This window comes from Scomber scombrus, chromosome 4 (genome assembly GCF_963691925.1).
Source record: "Scomber scombrus chromosome 4, fScoSco1.1, whole genome shotgun sequence".
Taxonomy (NCBI): Eukaryota; Metazoa; Chordata; class Actinopteri; order Scombriformes; family Scombridae; genus Scomber; species Scomber scombrus.
The window spans coordinates 34,328,293-34,340,430 of record NC_084973.1 but is presented as its reverse complement, the minus strand read 5'-3'; the positions used below and the strand labels follow the sequence as shown (position 1 = coordinate 34,340,430).

General features: G+C 47.7%; 1 protein-coding gene across 1 annotated transcript; it reads right to left on the bottom strand.

Moving 5' to 3' along the window:
• Nucleotides 1-678: 678 nt before the first annotated feature.
• LOC133978812 (gelsolin-like) lies at nucleotides 679-10,919 on the bottom strand. Its single transcript, XM_062417146.1, has 17 exons — nucleotides 10,727-10,919; nucleotides 9,963-10,117; nucleotides 8,851-9,012; nucleotides 8,029-8,088; nucleotides 7,823-7,912; nucleotides 4,644-4,733; nucleotides 4,429-4,561; nucleotides 3,360-3,448; nucleotides 2,925-3,053; nucleotides 2,758-2,844; nucleotides 2,426-2,559; nucleotides 2,052-2,313; nucleotides 1,612-1,786; nucleotides 1,405-1,526; nucleotides 1,166-1,243; nucleotides 1,033-1,093; nucleotides 679-943 (listed from the first exon to the last, which is right to left on the bottom strand). The coding sequence occupies exons 1-17, from the start codon at nucleotides 10,917-10,919 to the stop codon at nucleotides 774-776; spliced, it is 2,190 nt and encodes a 729-aa protein (XP_062273130.1). The 3' UTR covers nucleotides 679-773.
• Between the last annotated feature and the right edge of the window lie 1,219 nt (nucleotides 10,920-12,138).

Here is a 12,138-nt window from a genome sequence, read left to right as displayed (position 1 = left end):
GACACACACACACACACACACACACACACACACACACACACACTCGCTCCCACTGCTCTGCCTGGACAAAATATTCATAGACAGTATAAAAGAGACTATTCCACAGCAACAAATAAATGATGACGTGACTTACTGTAATCATTGGGTCTTTCTGTCCTTATGAAACCACCTGCTTCATTTCGGCGAATGTCTGGATGTGTTTAGTCGGTCTCTCTTTTTTTTTTTTTTTTTACCGCGGAATATCAAAATACAGCAGTGCTACTTTCTGATTGGCTGTTCTGTAGATATAGATTTATTTGATTGGCTTGCGCGTGGCACGCGCACGCAGCTTCTGATCTCTCGGGGGAGGGGGAGCTTGGTTCCTACCTGTTGTTAAAGCGGTGCGGGTGCAACTTGGTGGACGTCACCGTGGTAATTTAAATGCGTGAGAAATGCAATGTGTGGCGTGTGAGCGTGTGAACTGGTGGGAATGCGTGTGTCACACGCCAAATGCGTGAGACTTGAGAGCCCTGCTTTAACAATGTGTTAGAATGATGGAAGCTGCAGTTCAGTCTGCGTCCACACGGAGGAGCCAAACCTCCATAGAGCTCAATGCTTTAACTACCACTCATAATACTTATATGGTTCCATCTGAACATGTGACCACTGAGCATGATCACTACACACACACACACTCACAGACACACACACAGACAGACAGACAGCTGTTCAGGTAGACAGGTAGATTTATTCATGATGCTGCTTCATCACATGAAAACAGTGGATCACATGTTTTACACCTGCAGGCTCTCGATGGTGCGCTGCAGCGGGTCCACGGTCCAGAAGTCCCGGTTCCAGCCCAGAAACCAGCCGGTGAAGGTCGGTGGTTCAAATCCCTGCTTCAACGTCACCGTGGGGGTGCAGGGGTCTCTGCCGGCCGGGTCGCTCTCCAGGTACCTTACAGCTACATGACAGTCTGACAGTTAGCACCTGCTTACATGTTCACCTGTCCTCACCTGGTCCACATCATGTCTAACCTCCTGTCTCTCTCACCTGAAGCTGCGGCCTCGGTCTTCTCTTCCTCACGCGCCTCGTTTCCGATCCAGACAAACACCTGCAGGACGACACAGGAGGTGAGCGACATGAGGCTCAAGTCTTGTAACCGTGGTGACGGCAGGAAACTCACCTGGTCCCATGTATCCAAGATCATGACATCATCAGGAGCGAGGTCATCCTGCGTCAGCTCACCTGGAACTTCCTCCATCTGCCAAAATAATGATGAAGAAGCTGATGTTTGAAGTCTTTAACGAACAACAGATTATTGGTCAGTTTGTTAATTGATCGCTCGTTAACGACATCATTGATCATCAAAGTAAACAGCAGAGTGTTAACAGTCATGTGACCAGATCATGTGAGCTGACAGACCAGGAAGTTCCCGGTCTTGTTGGAGCAGGCGAACAGACGAGGAGGATGAGCCTCCATCTGGTCCTTCAGCCGAGGGGTCCGACAGTAGTCCTCCTGGCCTCCCAGAGCATCCCAGAATGCACCTGGAACCACAGACAGGTGGGTTCATGAAGTTTAGCAGGACAGACAACACAGTGAACCCCCCCAAACCACCGTACCCCACCTCACCTTCCTCCTCCCCCTCTTCCAACAGGCTGGGGGTCACCTGCAGGACTTCAGCCAGGCGTTTGGCTCCCTGGACTTCAGCCGAGCTGCTGCGGCCCCCCTTCCACAACCAGCAGCCGGAGGGCGACACCAGGACAAACACATCACTGGAGTTCAGACTGCTGGAGGATGGGTACACCTGAGGACACAGATTTTATCTGAGGACACAGACTTTACCTGAGGACAGAGGGTCCAGCCGTTCAGGGACTTAAATGAGTGCGGTGCATTCAGGGACTTAAATGAGTGCGGTGCGTTCAGAGACTTAAATGAGTGCTGTGCATTCAGGGACTTAAATAAGTGCGGTGCATTCAGGGACTTAAATGAGTGCGGGGCGTTCAGGGACTTAATTGAGTGCGGTGCATTCAGGGACTTAAATGAGTGCGGGGTGTTCAGGCCTGTCTCACCTCCACAGCTCTGGTGTCTCCTGCTGCATTGGCTCGAACCTGGAACAGACGGGTATCCGCCACCTCTGATTGGCCACCCTCTCTTGAGGTCCCGCCCTTGTACACCACCATTGGCTGGCCCCTGAACAGGCTCATGAGGTGGGCGGGCTCTTTTCCCTGAACCACACGCACCTGCACGGCCCCGCCTCCGAGCTCATCGTCCAGCTGAACCGCCAAGATGGCCGACGCTCCGACCTCATCCTGGCTGGACTCCGCCCCCTGCCTGAAGACAGGAAGTAAAGTTTTTGAAAGTTACAATTTACTTTTTTTTTTTTTTTTCATTTGTATTGTCATGACAACAGAAGGGAGACAGTTTAGAGATGAAGACCTCTCACCACATGTAGATGATGTAACCTCGTCTGTCGCTGTGTTGGTACTCGTACTGGATGATGTAACTGTCTCCTCCAAAGAACTGACCCCAAACCCCCGAATCCACCGACACCTTCTGTGATCCCTCTATACGCCACACCTGCTCACAGACAGACAGACAGGTAGAGAGACAGGCAGGTAGAGAGACAGACAGACAGGTAGAGAGAGAGACAGGTAGAGAGACAGACAGAGAGAGAGAGAGACAGGTAGACAGAACGACAGGTAGAGAGACCTGTAGGCTGTGGTTGCCTAGCAACATCATCAGTGTGCATATCAGCTAATAAAGACACTGTCCCACCTGTTTGTCTCCGTCTCCTCCGTCCACCATGCCGTGCTGAGCCGCCATGGCCTCTGATTGGTGGAGAGATGAGACGTCAAACGGCACCTGTCCAATCAGAAGGCAGATCAGTTGTCAGGTGATCAGTGATGAGAGCAGAGCTGCTGATCCTGAATCTGATTGGTTACCTTCTCTATCTTTGCAATCTGATTGGATATGTAGGCTGTTCCCATGCCGACGGTGTCATCAGGGGTCGTCCAGTCCTTAAAGAACTGCTTGAAGAGCGGAGTCTCTCCGAACTCTGGGAGGACCTGGACCTGGAGGGGGACAGAGTCAGGGCAGGGATCAGCTGTGTGTGTGTGTGTGTGTGTGTGTGTGTGTGTGTGTGTGTGTTTACCTGTGTGTGTGTGTGTGTGTGTACCTGTGTGTGTGTGTGTGTGTTTACCTGTGTGTGTGTGTACCTGTGTGTGTACCTGTGTGTGTTTACCTGTGTGTGTGTGTGTACCTGTGTGTGTGTGTGTGTGTGTGTGTTTACCTGTGTGTGTGTGTACCTGTGTGTGTACCTGTGTGTGTTTACCTGTGTGTGTGTGTGTGTGTGTGTGTGTGTGTGTGTGTGTGTGTACCTGTGTGTGTGTTGGGTAGTTCATCTTGTGGATGAATTGCTCTGAGGTCTTCAGAACAGCATGACGCTCCTCAGTGTTCGCATCCTTCCCTACACACACACACACACACACACACACACACACACACACACACACACACACACACACACACACACACACACACACACACACACACACAGGTTACAGACATAAAGTTAGTGGATGGACAGCCAATCAGAATGCTTCCTATAAACCATACAGCAGCCTGACAGCCAATCAGAATGCTTCCTATAAACATTAACAGTCAGATATCATGTTATTATGACTTTATTTATTATATGTATTTATTGTAATGCAGATGTTTGACTCTGTTTATTATACAGAGACTCTGGAGCTTTGTTCTCTGTTATAATATGAAACATGTTTAACTGTTCAGATGTCAGAATGTAGATAATCACTATTAATACGGTTTATATTCACACTTATTAGTATTTATTACTAACTCCATGTATGTGGGTCAATGACGTATAAGGATTTAGAACAACTCAATGTTAGAATAATAAAAACCAGCATATCTAATGCAGTAGTTCAAACATTCAGAATGTTGTGTACCTGAACATCCATATTATACATTTGAAATTAAGTGATTTTAGGGGTTTTTCTAGATTAATTAACACTGGCCTTAAAAAGAGTCATGTGGTGCGACCATGATTCATCTTGAAATAAATTAATATACTTAACACGCTTCACATCTTTTTTTTACAAGTTTTCAGTAATATAAAGTGTTTGGAAACAAAGTATTTGCATTTTTTTTTTTTTTTTTGTAAATGATCTTTTATTTATATAAGATATTTCGAGATGAATCATGGTCGCACCACATGACTTTTTTTTCAGGCCAGTGCCAATTAATCTTTTAAACCCACTAAAATCACTTTCAAATTATAATATGGATGTTCAGGTACACAACATTCTGAATGTTTGAACTACTGCATTAGATATGCTTGTTTTTATTATTTAAAATTGAGTTGTTGAAAATCCTTATACGTCATTGACCCAGATGTGTTTTATCTCTTCAGAATAAAGTTCGGACCTTTCCAGATGAAGATGTGTCCGCTGCCTCCGTTGTCGAGGATGAAACACTCGCTGGAATGCAAAGCATTCTGGGAGAACGGGTTGTGCTCTGCTACCATGGTAACCTCCATGTCACCGCCGGCGTTGGACACCTGAGAGACAGACAGGTAGAGAGACAGGTGAGCACTTCCTGCTGCTGCTGCTTCACAATAAAAGCCAAAGTGATCATGTGACCTTGTAAAGTTTGGCCAGTTTCCTGTTGGAGGCGTCCATCTTGGCGTCGTCATGGTGAGCGTCAGGCAGCTCCGGCTTCTCCCCGAGAACCTGAGGTCAGAGGTCACAGCTGCTGAAGGTTTATGAACTCTTTAGAACTTTCTGCACAAATATAATAAATATAATACGTTTTAGCTCGGGGATGTTGGAGAACCGTGTTCCTACCAGAACCGTGTTCCACAGAGGAGAGGAGGTTCTCATCTTAAACTAAACGCCTCTCATTCAAACCCAAATGTTTGATTCTGGTTCTCATCAGTCCACAGAACTGTTCTCCAGTTTCTCCACCAGGTCTTCAAACTGTAGACAGCAGAGATGTTCTACGTTCTCCTGACGGTGGACTAATGAACTCTGATGTTCTACGTTCTCCTGACGGTGGACTAATGAACTCTGATGTTCTACGTTCTCCTGACGGTGGACTAATGAACTTTGATGTTCTACGTTCTCCTGACGGTGGACTAATGAACTCTGATGTTCTACGTTCTCCTGACGGTGGACTAATGAACTCTGATGTTCTACGTTCTCCTGACGGTGGACTAATTAACTCTGATGTTCTACGTTCTCCTGACGGTGGACTAATGAACTCTGATGTTCTACGTTCTCCTGACGGTGGACTAATGAACTCTGATGTTCTACGTTCTCCTGACGGTGGACTAATGAACTCTGATGTTCTACGTTCTCCTGACGGTGGACTAATGAACTCTGATGTTCTACGTTCTCCTGACGGTGGACTAATGAACTCTGATGTTCTACGTTCTCCTGACGGTGGACTAATGAACTTTGATGTTCTACGTTCTCCTGACGGTGGACTAATGAACTCTGATGTTCTACGTTCTCCTGACGGTGGACTAATGAACTCTGATGTTCTACGTTCTCTTGACGGTGGACTAATTAACTCTGATGTTCTACGTTCTCCTGACGGTGGACTAATGAACTCTGATGTTCTACGTTCTCCTGACGGTGGACTAATGAACTCTGATGTTCTACGTTCTCCTGACGGTGGACTAATGAACTCTGATGTTCTACGTTCTCCTGACGGTGGACTAATGAACTCTGATGTTCTACGTTCTCCTGACGGTGGACTAATGAACTTTGATGTTCTACGTTCTCCTGACGGACTCATGAACTCTGATGTTCTACGTTCTCCTGACTGTGGACTAATGAACTCTGATGTTCTACGTTCTCCTGACGGTGGACTAATGAACTCTGATGTTCTACGTTCTCCTGACGGTGGACTAATGAACTCTGATGTTCTACGTTCTCCTGACGGTGGACTAATGAACTCTGATGTTCTACGTTCTCCTGACGGTGGACTAATGAACTCTGATGTTCTACGTTCTCCTGACGGTGGACTAATGAACTTTGATGTTCTACGTTCTCCTGACGGACTCATGAACTCTGATGTTCTACGTTCTCCTGACGGTGGACTAATGAACTCTGATGTTCTACGTTCTCTTGACGGTGGACTAATGAACTCTGATGTTCTACGTTCTCCTGACGGTGGACTCATGAACTCTGATGTTCTACGTTCTCCTGACGGTGGACTCATGAACTCTGATGTTCTACGTTCTCCTGACGGTGGACTAATGAACTCTGATGTTCTACGTTCTCCTGACGGTGGACTAATGAACTCTGATGTTCTACGTTCTCCTGACTGTGGACTAATGAACTCTGATGTTCTACGTTCTCCTGACGGTGGACTAATGAACTCTGATGTTCTACGTTCTCCTGACGGTGGACTAATGAACTCTGATGTTCTACGTTCTCCTGACGGTGGACTAATGAACTCTGATGTTCTACGTTCTCCTGACGGTGGAATAATGAACTCTGATGTTCTACGTTCTCCTGACGGTGGACTAATGAACTCTGATGTTCTACGTTCTCCTGACGGTGGACTAATGAACTCTGATGTTCTACGTTCTCCTGACGGTGGACTCATGAACTCTGATGTTCTACGTTCTCCTGACGGTGGACTAATGAACTCTGATGTTCTACGTTCTCCTGACGGTGGACTAATGAACTCTGATGTTCTACGTTCTCTTGACGGTGGACTAATGAACTCTGATGTTCTACGTTCTCCTGACGGTGGACTAATGAACTCTGATGTTCTACGTTCTCCTGACGGTGGACTAATGAACTCTGATGTTCTACGTTCTCCTGACGGTGGACTAATGAACTCTGATGTTCTACGTTCTCCTGACGGTGGACTAATGAACTCTGATGTTCTACGTTCTCCTGACGGTGGACTAATGAACTCTGATGTTCTACGTTCTCCTGACGGTGGACTAATGAACTTTGATGTTCTACGTTCTCCTGACGGACTCATGAACTCTGATGTTCTACGTTCTCCTGACGGTGGACTAATGAACTCTGATGTTCTACGTTCTCTTGACGGTGGACTAATGAACTCTGATGTTCTACGTTCTCCTGACGGTGGACTCATGAACTCTGATGTTCTACGTTCTCCTGACGGTGGACTCATGAACTCTGATGTTCTACGTTCTCCTGACGGTGGACTAATGAACTCTGATGTTCTACGTTCTCCTGACGGTGGACTAATGAACTCTGATGTTCTACGTTCTCCTGACGGTGGACTAATGAACTCTGATGTTCTACGTTCTCCTGACGGTGGACTAATGAACTCTGATGTTCTACGTTCTCCTGACGGTGGACTAATGAACTCTGATGTTCTACGTTCTCCTGACGGTGGACTAATGAACTCTGATGTTCTACGTTCTCCTGACGGTGGACTAATGAACTTTGATGTTCTACGTTCTCCTGACGGACTCATGAACTCTGATGTTCTACGTTCTCCTGACGGTGGACTAATGAACTCTGATGTTCTACGTTCTCTTGACGGTGGACTAATGAACTCTGATGTTCTACGTTCTCCTGACGGTGGACTCATGAACTCTGATGTTCTACGTTCTCCTGACGGTGGACTCATGAACTCTGATGTTCTACGTTCTCCTGACGGTGGACTAATGAACTCTGATGTTCTACGTTCTCCTGACGGTGGACTAATGAACTCTGATGTTCTACGTTCTCCTGACGGTGGACTAATGAACTCTGATATGAAACACTGGATCATGTGACTATAATAAACGTGTACGGTTCATTGGTGTCGGATCATGTGACATCACCTCCAGCATCCGCTCAGGCTCCGCCCCCTCCTCACAGAACTGCAGTTGGGCCCGCCCACACCGCTCGTTGTCACGGATACCCTTAGACACCTGTCAATCAATCACAGACATGTGACTATGGCTGTGATGTCATGGCCAATGATGATGTAATGAGATGATGTCACTGGCCAATGATGATGATGTAATGAGATGATGTCACCACTCACCAAGGTCGCCTTCAGCTTCTCAAAGCGGTTACTATGGGAACCGGACCACTGGATGATTTCCTGTTGAGAGAGAGAGAGACAGGTTCACATCTGTCTCACCTCTCACACCCCGTCTCACCACCCCAGCCTGTCTCACCCCTCTCTCTCTGCCTGTCTCACGCCCCCAGCCTGTCTCATCCCTCTCTCTGCCTGTCTCACGCCCCCAGCCTGTCTCATCCCTCTCTCTCTGCCTGTCTCACCCCCCCAGCCTGTCTCATCCCTCTCTCTCTGCCTGTCTCACCCCCCCAGCCTGTCTCATCCCTCTCTCTCTGCCTGTCTCACCCCCCCAGCCTGTCTCACCCCCCCAGCCTGTCTCATCCCTCTCTCTCTGCTTGTCTCACGCCCCCAGCCTGTCTCACCCCCAGCCTGTCTCACCGCTTTCTCTCTGCCTGTCTCACCCCCCAGCCTGTCTCATCCCTCTCTCTGCCTGTCTCACGCCCCCAGCCTGTCTCACCCCCCCAGCCTGTCTCATCCCCCCAGCCTGTCTCACCCCTCTCTCTCTGCCTGTCTCACCCCCCCAGCCTGTCTCACTCCCCTCTCTCTGCTCGTCTCACCCCCCCTCTCTCTGCCCGTCTCACCCCTCTCCCAGCCTGTCTCACCCCCCCAGCCTGTCTCACCCCCCCAGCCTGTCTCACCCCCCAGCCTGTATCACCCCCTCTCTCTGCCCGTCTCACCCCCCCTCTCTCTGCCCGTCTCACCCCCCCTCTCCCAGCCCGTCTCACCTCTCCCAGTCTGTGTCATCCCCCTCTCAGCCCGTCTCACCCCTCTCCCAGCCCGTCTCACCTCTCCCAGGTCCAGGATGAAACTGTCTCCTTGGTTGAAACTCTCCCAGCTGACAGGAACCTCCGTTGCCCTGACGACCCGTCGACCTTTGACCTGTAGAAGCCTATTAACCTCCACGTCATTGGTCAGCACGTGCTGAAATCCTGAGGCCACGCCCCCTTTCTGACAAAAGAGACAGGAAGTGATGTCATCAGTTCTGAAGCAGAGAAAGTTATGTTTACTGTAGTATCAGAAGTAGTACTGCAGTACTGGAACTGGTAGTACTGATGCTGGTAGTACTGGTAGTACTGGTGCTGGTAGTACTGATGCTGGTAGTACTGGTACTGGTAGTACTGATGCTGGTAGTACTGGTAGTACTGGTGCTGGTAGTACTGGTAGTACTGGTGCTGGTAGTACTGATGCTGGTAGTACTGGTAGTACTGGTGCTGGTAGTACTGATGCTGGTAGTACTGGTAGTACTGATGCTGGTAGTACTGGAACTGGAAGTACTGATGCTGGTAGTACTGGTACTGATAGTAGTGGTAGTGGTAGAACTGATGCTGGTAGTACTGGTACTGGTAGTACTGATGCTGGTAGTACTGGTACTGATAGTAGTGGTAGTGGTAGTACTGGTACTGGTAGTACTGGTAGTAGTGGTACTGATGCTGGTAGTACTGGTAGTACTGGTACTGGTAGTACTGATGCTGGTAGTACTGGTACTGATAGTAGTGGTAGTGGTAGTACTGATGCTGGTAGTACTGGTACTGGAAGTACTGATGCTGGTAGTACTGGTACTGATAGTAGTGGTAGTACTGATGCTGGTAGTACTGGTACTGATAGTAGTGGTAGTAGTGGTACTGATGCTGGTAGTACTGGTAGTACTGGTACTGGTAGTACTGATGCTGGTAGTACTGGTACTGGAAGTACTGATGCTGGTAGTACTGGTACTGATAGTAGTGGTAGTGGTAGTACTGATGCTGGTAGTACTGGTACTGGTAGTACTGGTAGTAGTGGTACTGATGCTGGTAGTACTGGTAGTACTGGTAGTACTGATGCTGGTAGTACTGGTACTGGTAGTACTGGTAGTACTGGTAGTACTGGTATTACCTACTGCAGTACTACTTGATTCTTACCATGTACTTTAGTCCAGTTTTGAAGTACCCGGTGAAGGTACTGGACTCGTGGCCCTGGACTTCACGGTACTGAACTGGCGCCCCCTGCAGGAAGTCATCCATCTGGATCGCAAAGATGGCCGCCGCACCACTTTCATCCTGAGAGCACTCTGAACCTGAGAGCAACCGGCCAATCAGAGAGCAGAATCAGAGTCATACCTGAATCAGCTGATTCATCTTAAACAAACATTCGCCAATACAATGTACTGCAGTATTAGTACAGGTGTACTGCAGTATTAGTACAGGTGTAGTGCAGTATTAGTACAGGTGTAGTGCAGTATTAGTACAGGTGTACTGCAGTATTAGTGCAGGTGTACTGCAGTACTGCAGTATTAGTACAGGTGTATTGCAGTATTAGTACAGGTGTAGTGCAGTATTAGTACAGGTGTAGTGCAGTATTAGTACAGGTGTACTGCAGTATTAGTACAGGTGTACTGCAGTATTAGTACAGCTGTATTGCAGTATTAGTACAGCTGTATTGCAGTATTAGTACAGGTGTATTGCAGTACTGCAGTATTAGTACACAGGTGTACTGCAGTATTAGTACAGGTGTATTGCAGTACTAGTGCAGGTGTATTGCAGTACTGCAGTATTAGTACACAGGTGTACTGCAGTATTAGTACACAGGTGTACTGCAGTACTGCAGTATTAGTACAGGTGTACTGCAGTATTAGTACACAGGTGTATTGCAGTATTAGTACACAGGTGTACTGCAGTATTAGTACCTTGCCAGTAGTGCAGGTCGTACTGCAGGCGCCCCCCCCGGGTCTCGGTGCTGTGGAGGACCAGGTAAGCGTCCCCGGTGTAGAACCCTCCGTACAGACTCTCAGAAACAGGAACCAGCTCCATGTTCTCCACACGCCACACCTGAAGCCCCGCCCTCTGACCTGCACGCTCAAACTCAGCATGAAACACCATGATGTCACCTGTGGGGGCGGAGCCTCCGGTCATTACATCACAGCACTGAGAACCTTTACTGTGATACAACATCTGAGGGTTTATTTCATGTTTTTTGGTAAAATGAAAGTAAAATAATGTGATGAATGTAAACTCTGCTGACTTCCTGCATAATAACAAACTTCATCTCACAGCTGATGTTGAATGTGTTTTCATGAGCTCAAAGAAAAGACTGTACTGAGTTCATTTATAAAATCAGTGTGAGTCCATCTTTATATTCTTCTGACATTTGGAAACAGTTCTGCTCTTTAAGTTGAAGTTTTATGTTTAAAGTGGCATCGTGTGTGTCAGCAGGTCTGAATCCTCAGTGAACGCTGCGATGACGTCACAAACCAGCAGCTGCTCATTTCAGATGTGTTGAGTTTGTGTTCGTTATTGTGATCATGAATCAGAAACATCCTGAAGGGAGTGAAGACGGTGAGGCAGCCTGACAAGCAAAACCCAGGGCAGGAAACCGCAGAAACACGTCTGATTACTGTGACTCACCTTCTGCAACAAGAGCAGGAAGAGACTTGCCCAGAGAGAGAGAGACAGGTTTAAACCAGAGACAGTGAACGCATCATCAGAGACAGGTTTAAACTACAGACAGTGAACGCGTTGTCAGACAGACAGGTTTAAACTACAGACAGTGAACGCATTGTCAGACAGACAGGTTTAAACCAGAGACAGTGAACGCATCGTCAGAGAGAGACAGGTTTTAACTACAGACAGTGAACGCGTCATCAGACAGACAGGTTTAAACTACAGACAGTGAACGTGTCGTCAGACAGACAGGTTTAAACTACAGACAGTGAACACATCGTCAGAGACAGGTTTAAACTACAGACAGTGAATGCATCGTCAGAGAGAGACAGGTTTTAACTACAGACAGTGAACGCATCGTCAGAGACAGTTTTAAACTACAGACAGTGAACGCATCGTCAGACAGACAGGTTTAAACTACAGACAGTGAACGCGTCGTCAGACAGACAGGTTTAAACTACAGACAGTGAATGCATCGTCAGAGAGAGACAGGTTTTGAATACAGACAGTGAACGCATCGTCAGAGAAAGGTTTAAACTACAGACAGTGAACGCATCGTCAGACAGACAGGTTTAAACTACAGACAGTGAACGCATCGTCAGAGAGAAAGGTTTAAACTACAGACAGTGAATGCATCGTCAGACAGACAGGTTTAAAC

Coding starts and splice junctions, on each gene's coding strand:
- LOC133978812 (XM_062417146.1), bottom strand. CDS start 10,919: ATGGTGTTTCATGCTGAGTTTGAGCGTGCAGGTCAGAGGGCGGGGCTT. Junction 10,118..10,726: donor CGACCTGCACTACTGGCAAG/GTACTAATACTG, acceptor GGTTGCTCTCAG/GTTCAGAGTGCTCTCAGGAT. Junction 1,244..1,404: donor ACAAGACCGGGAACTTCCTG/GTCTGTCAGCTC, acceptor TTATTTTGGCAG/ATGGAGGAAGTTCCAGGTGA.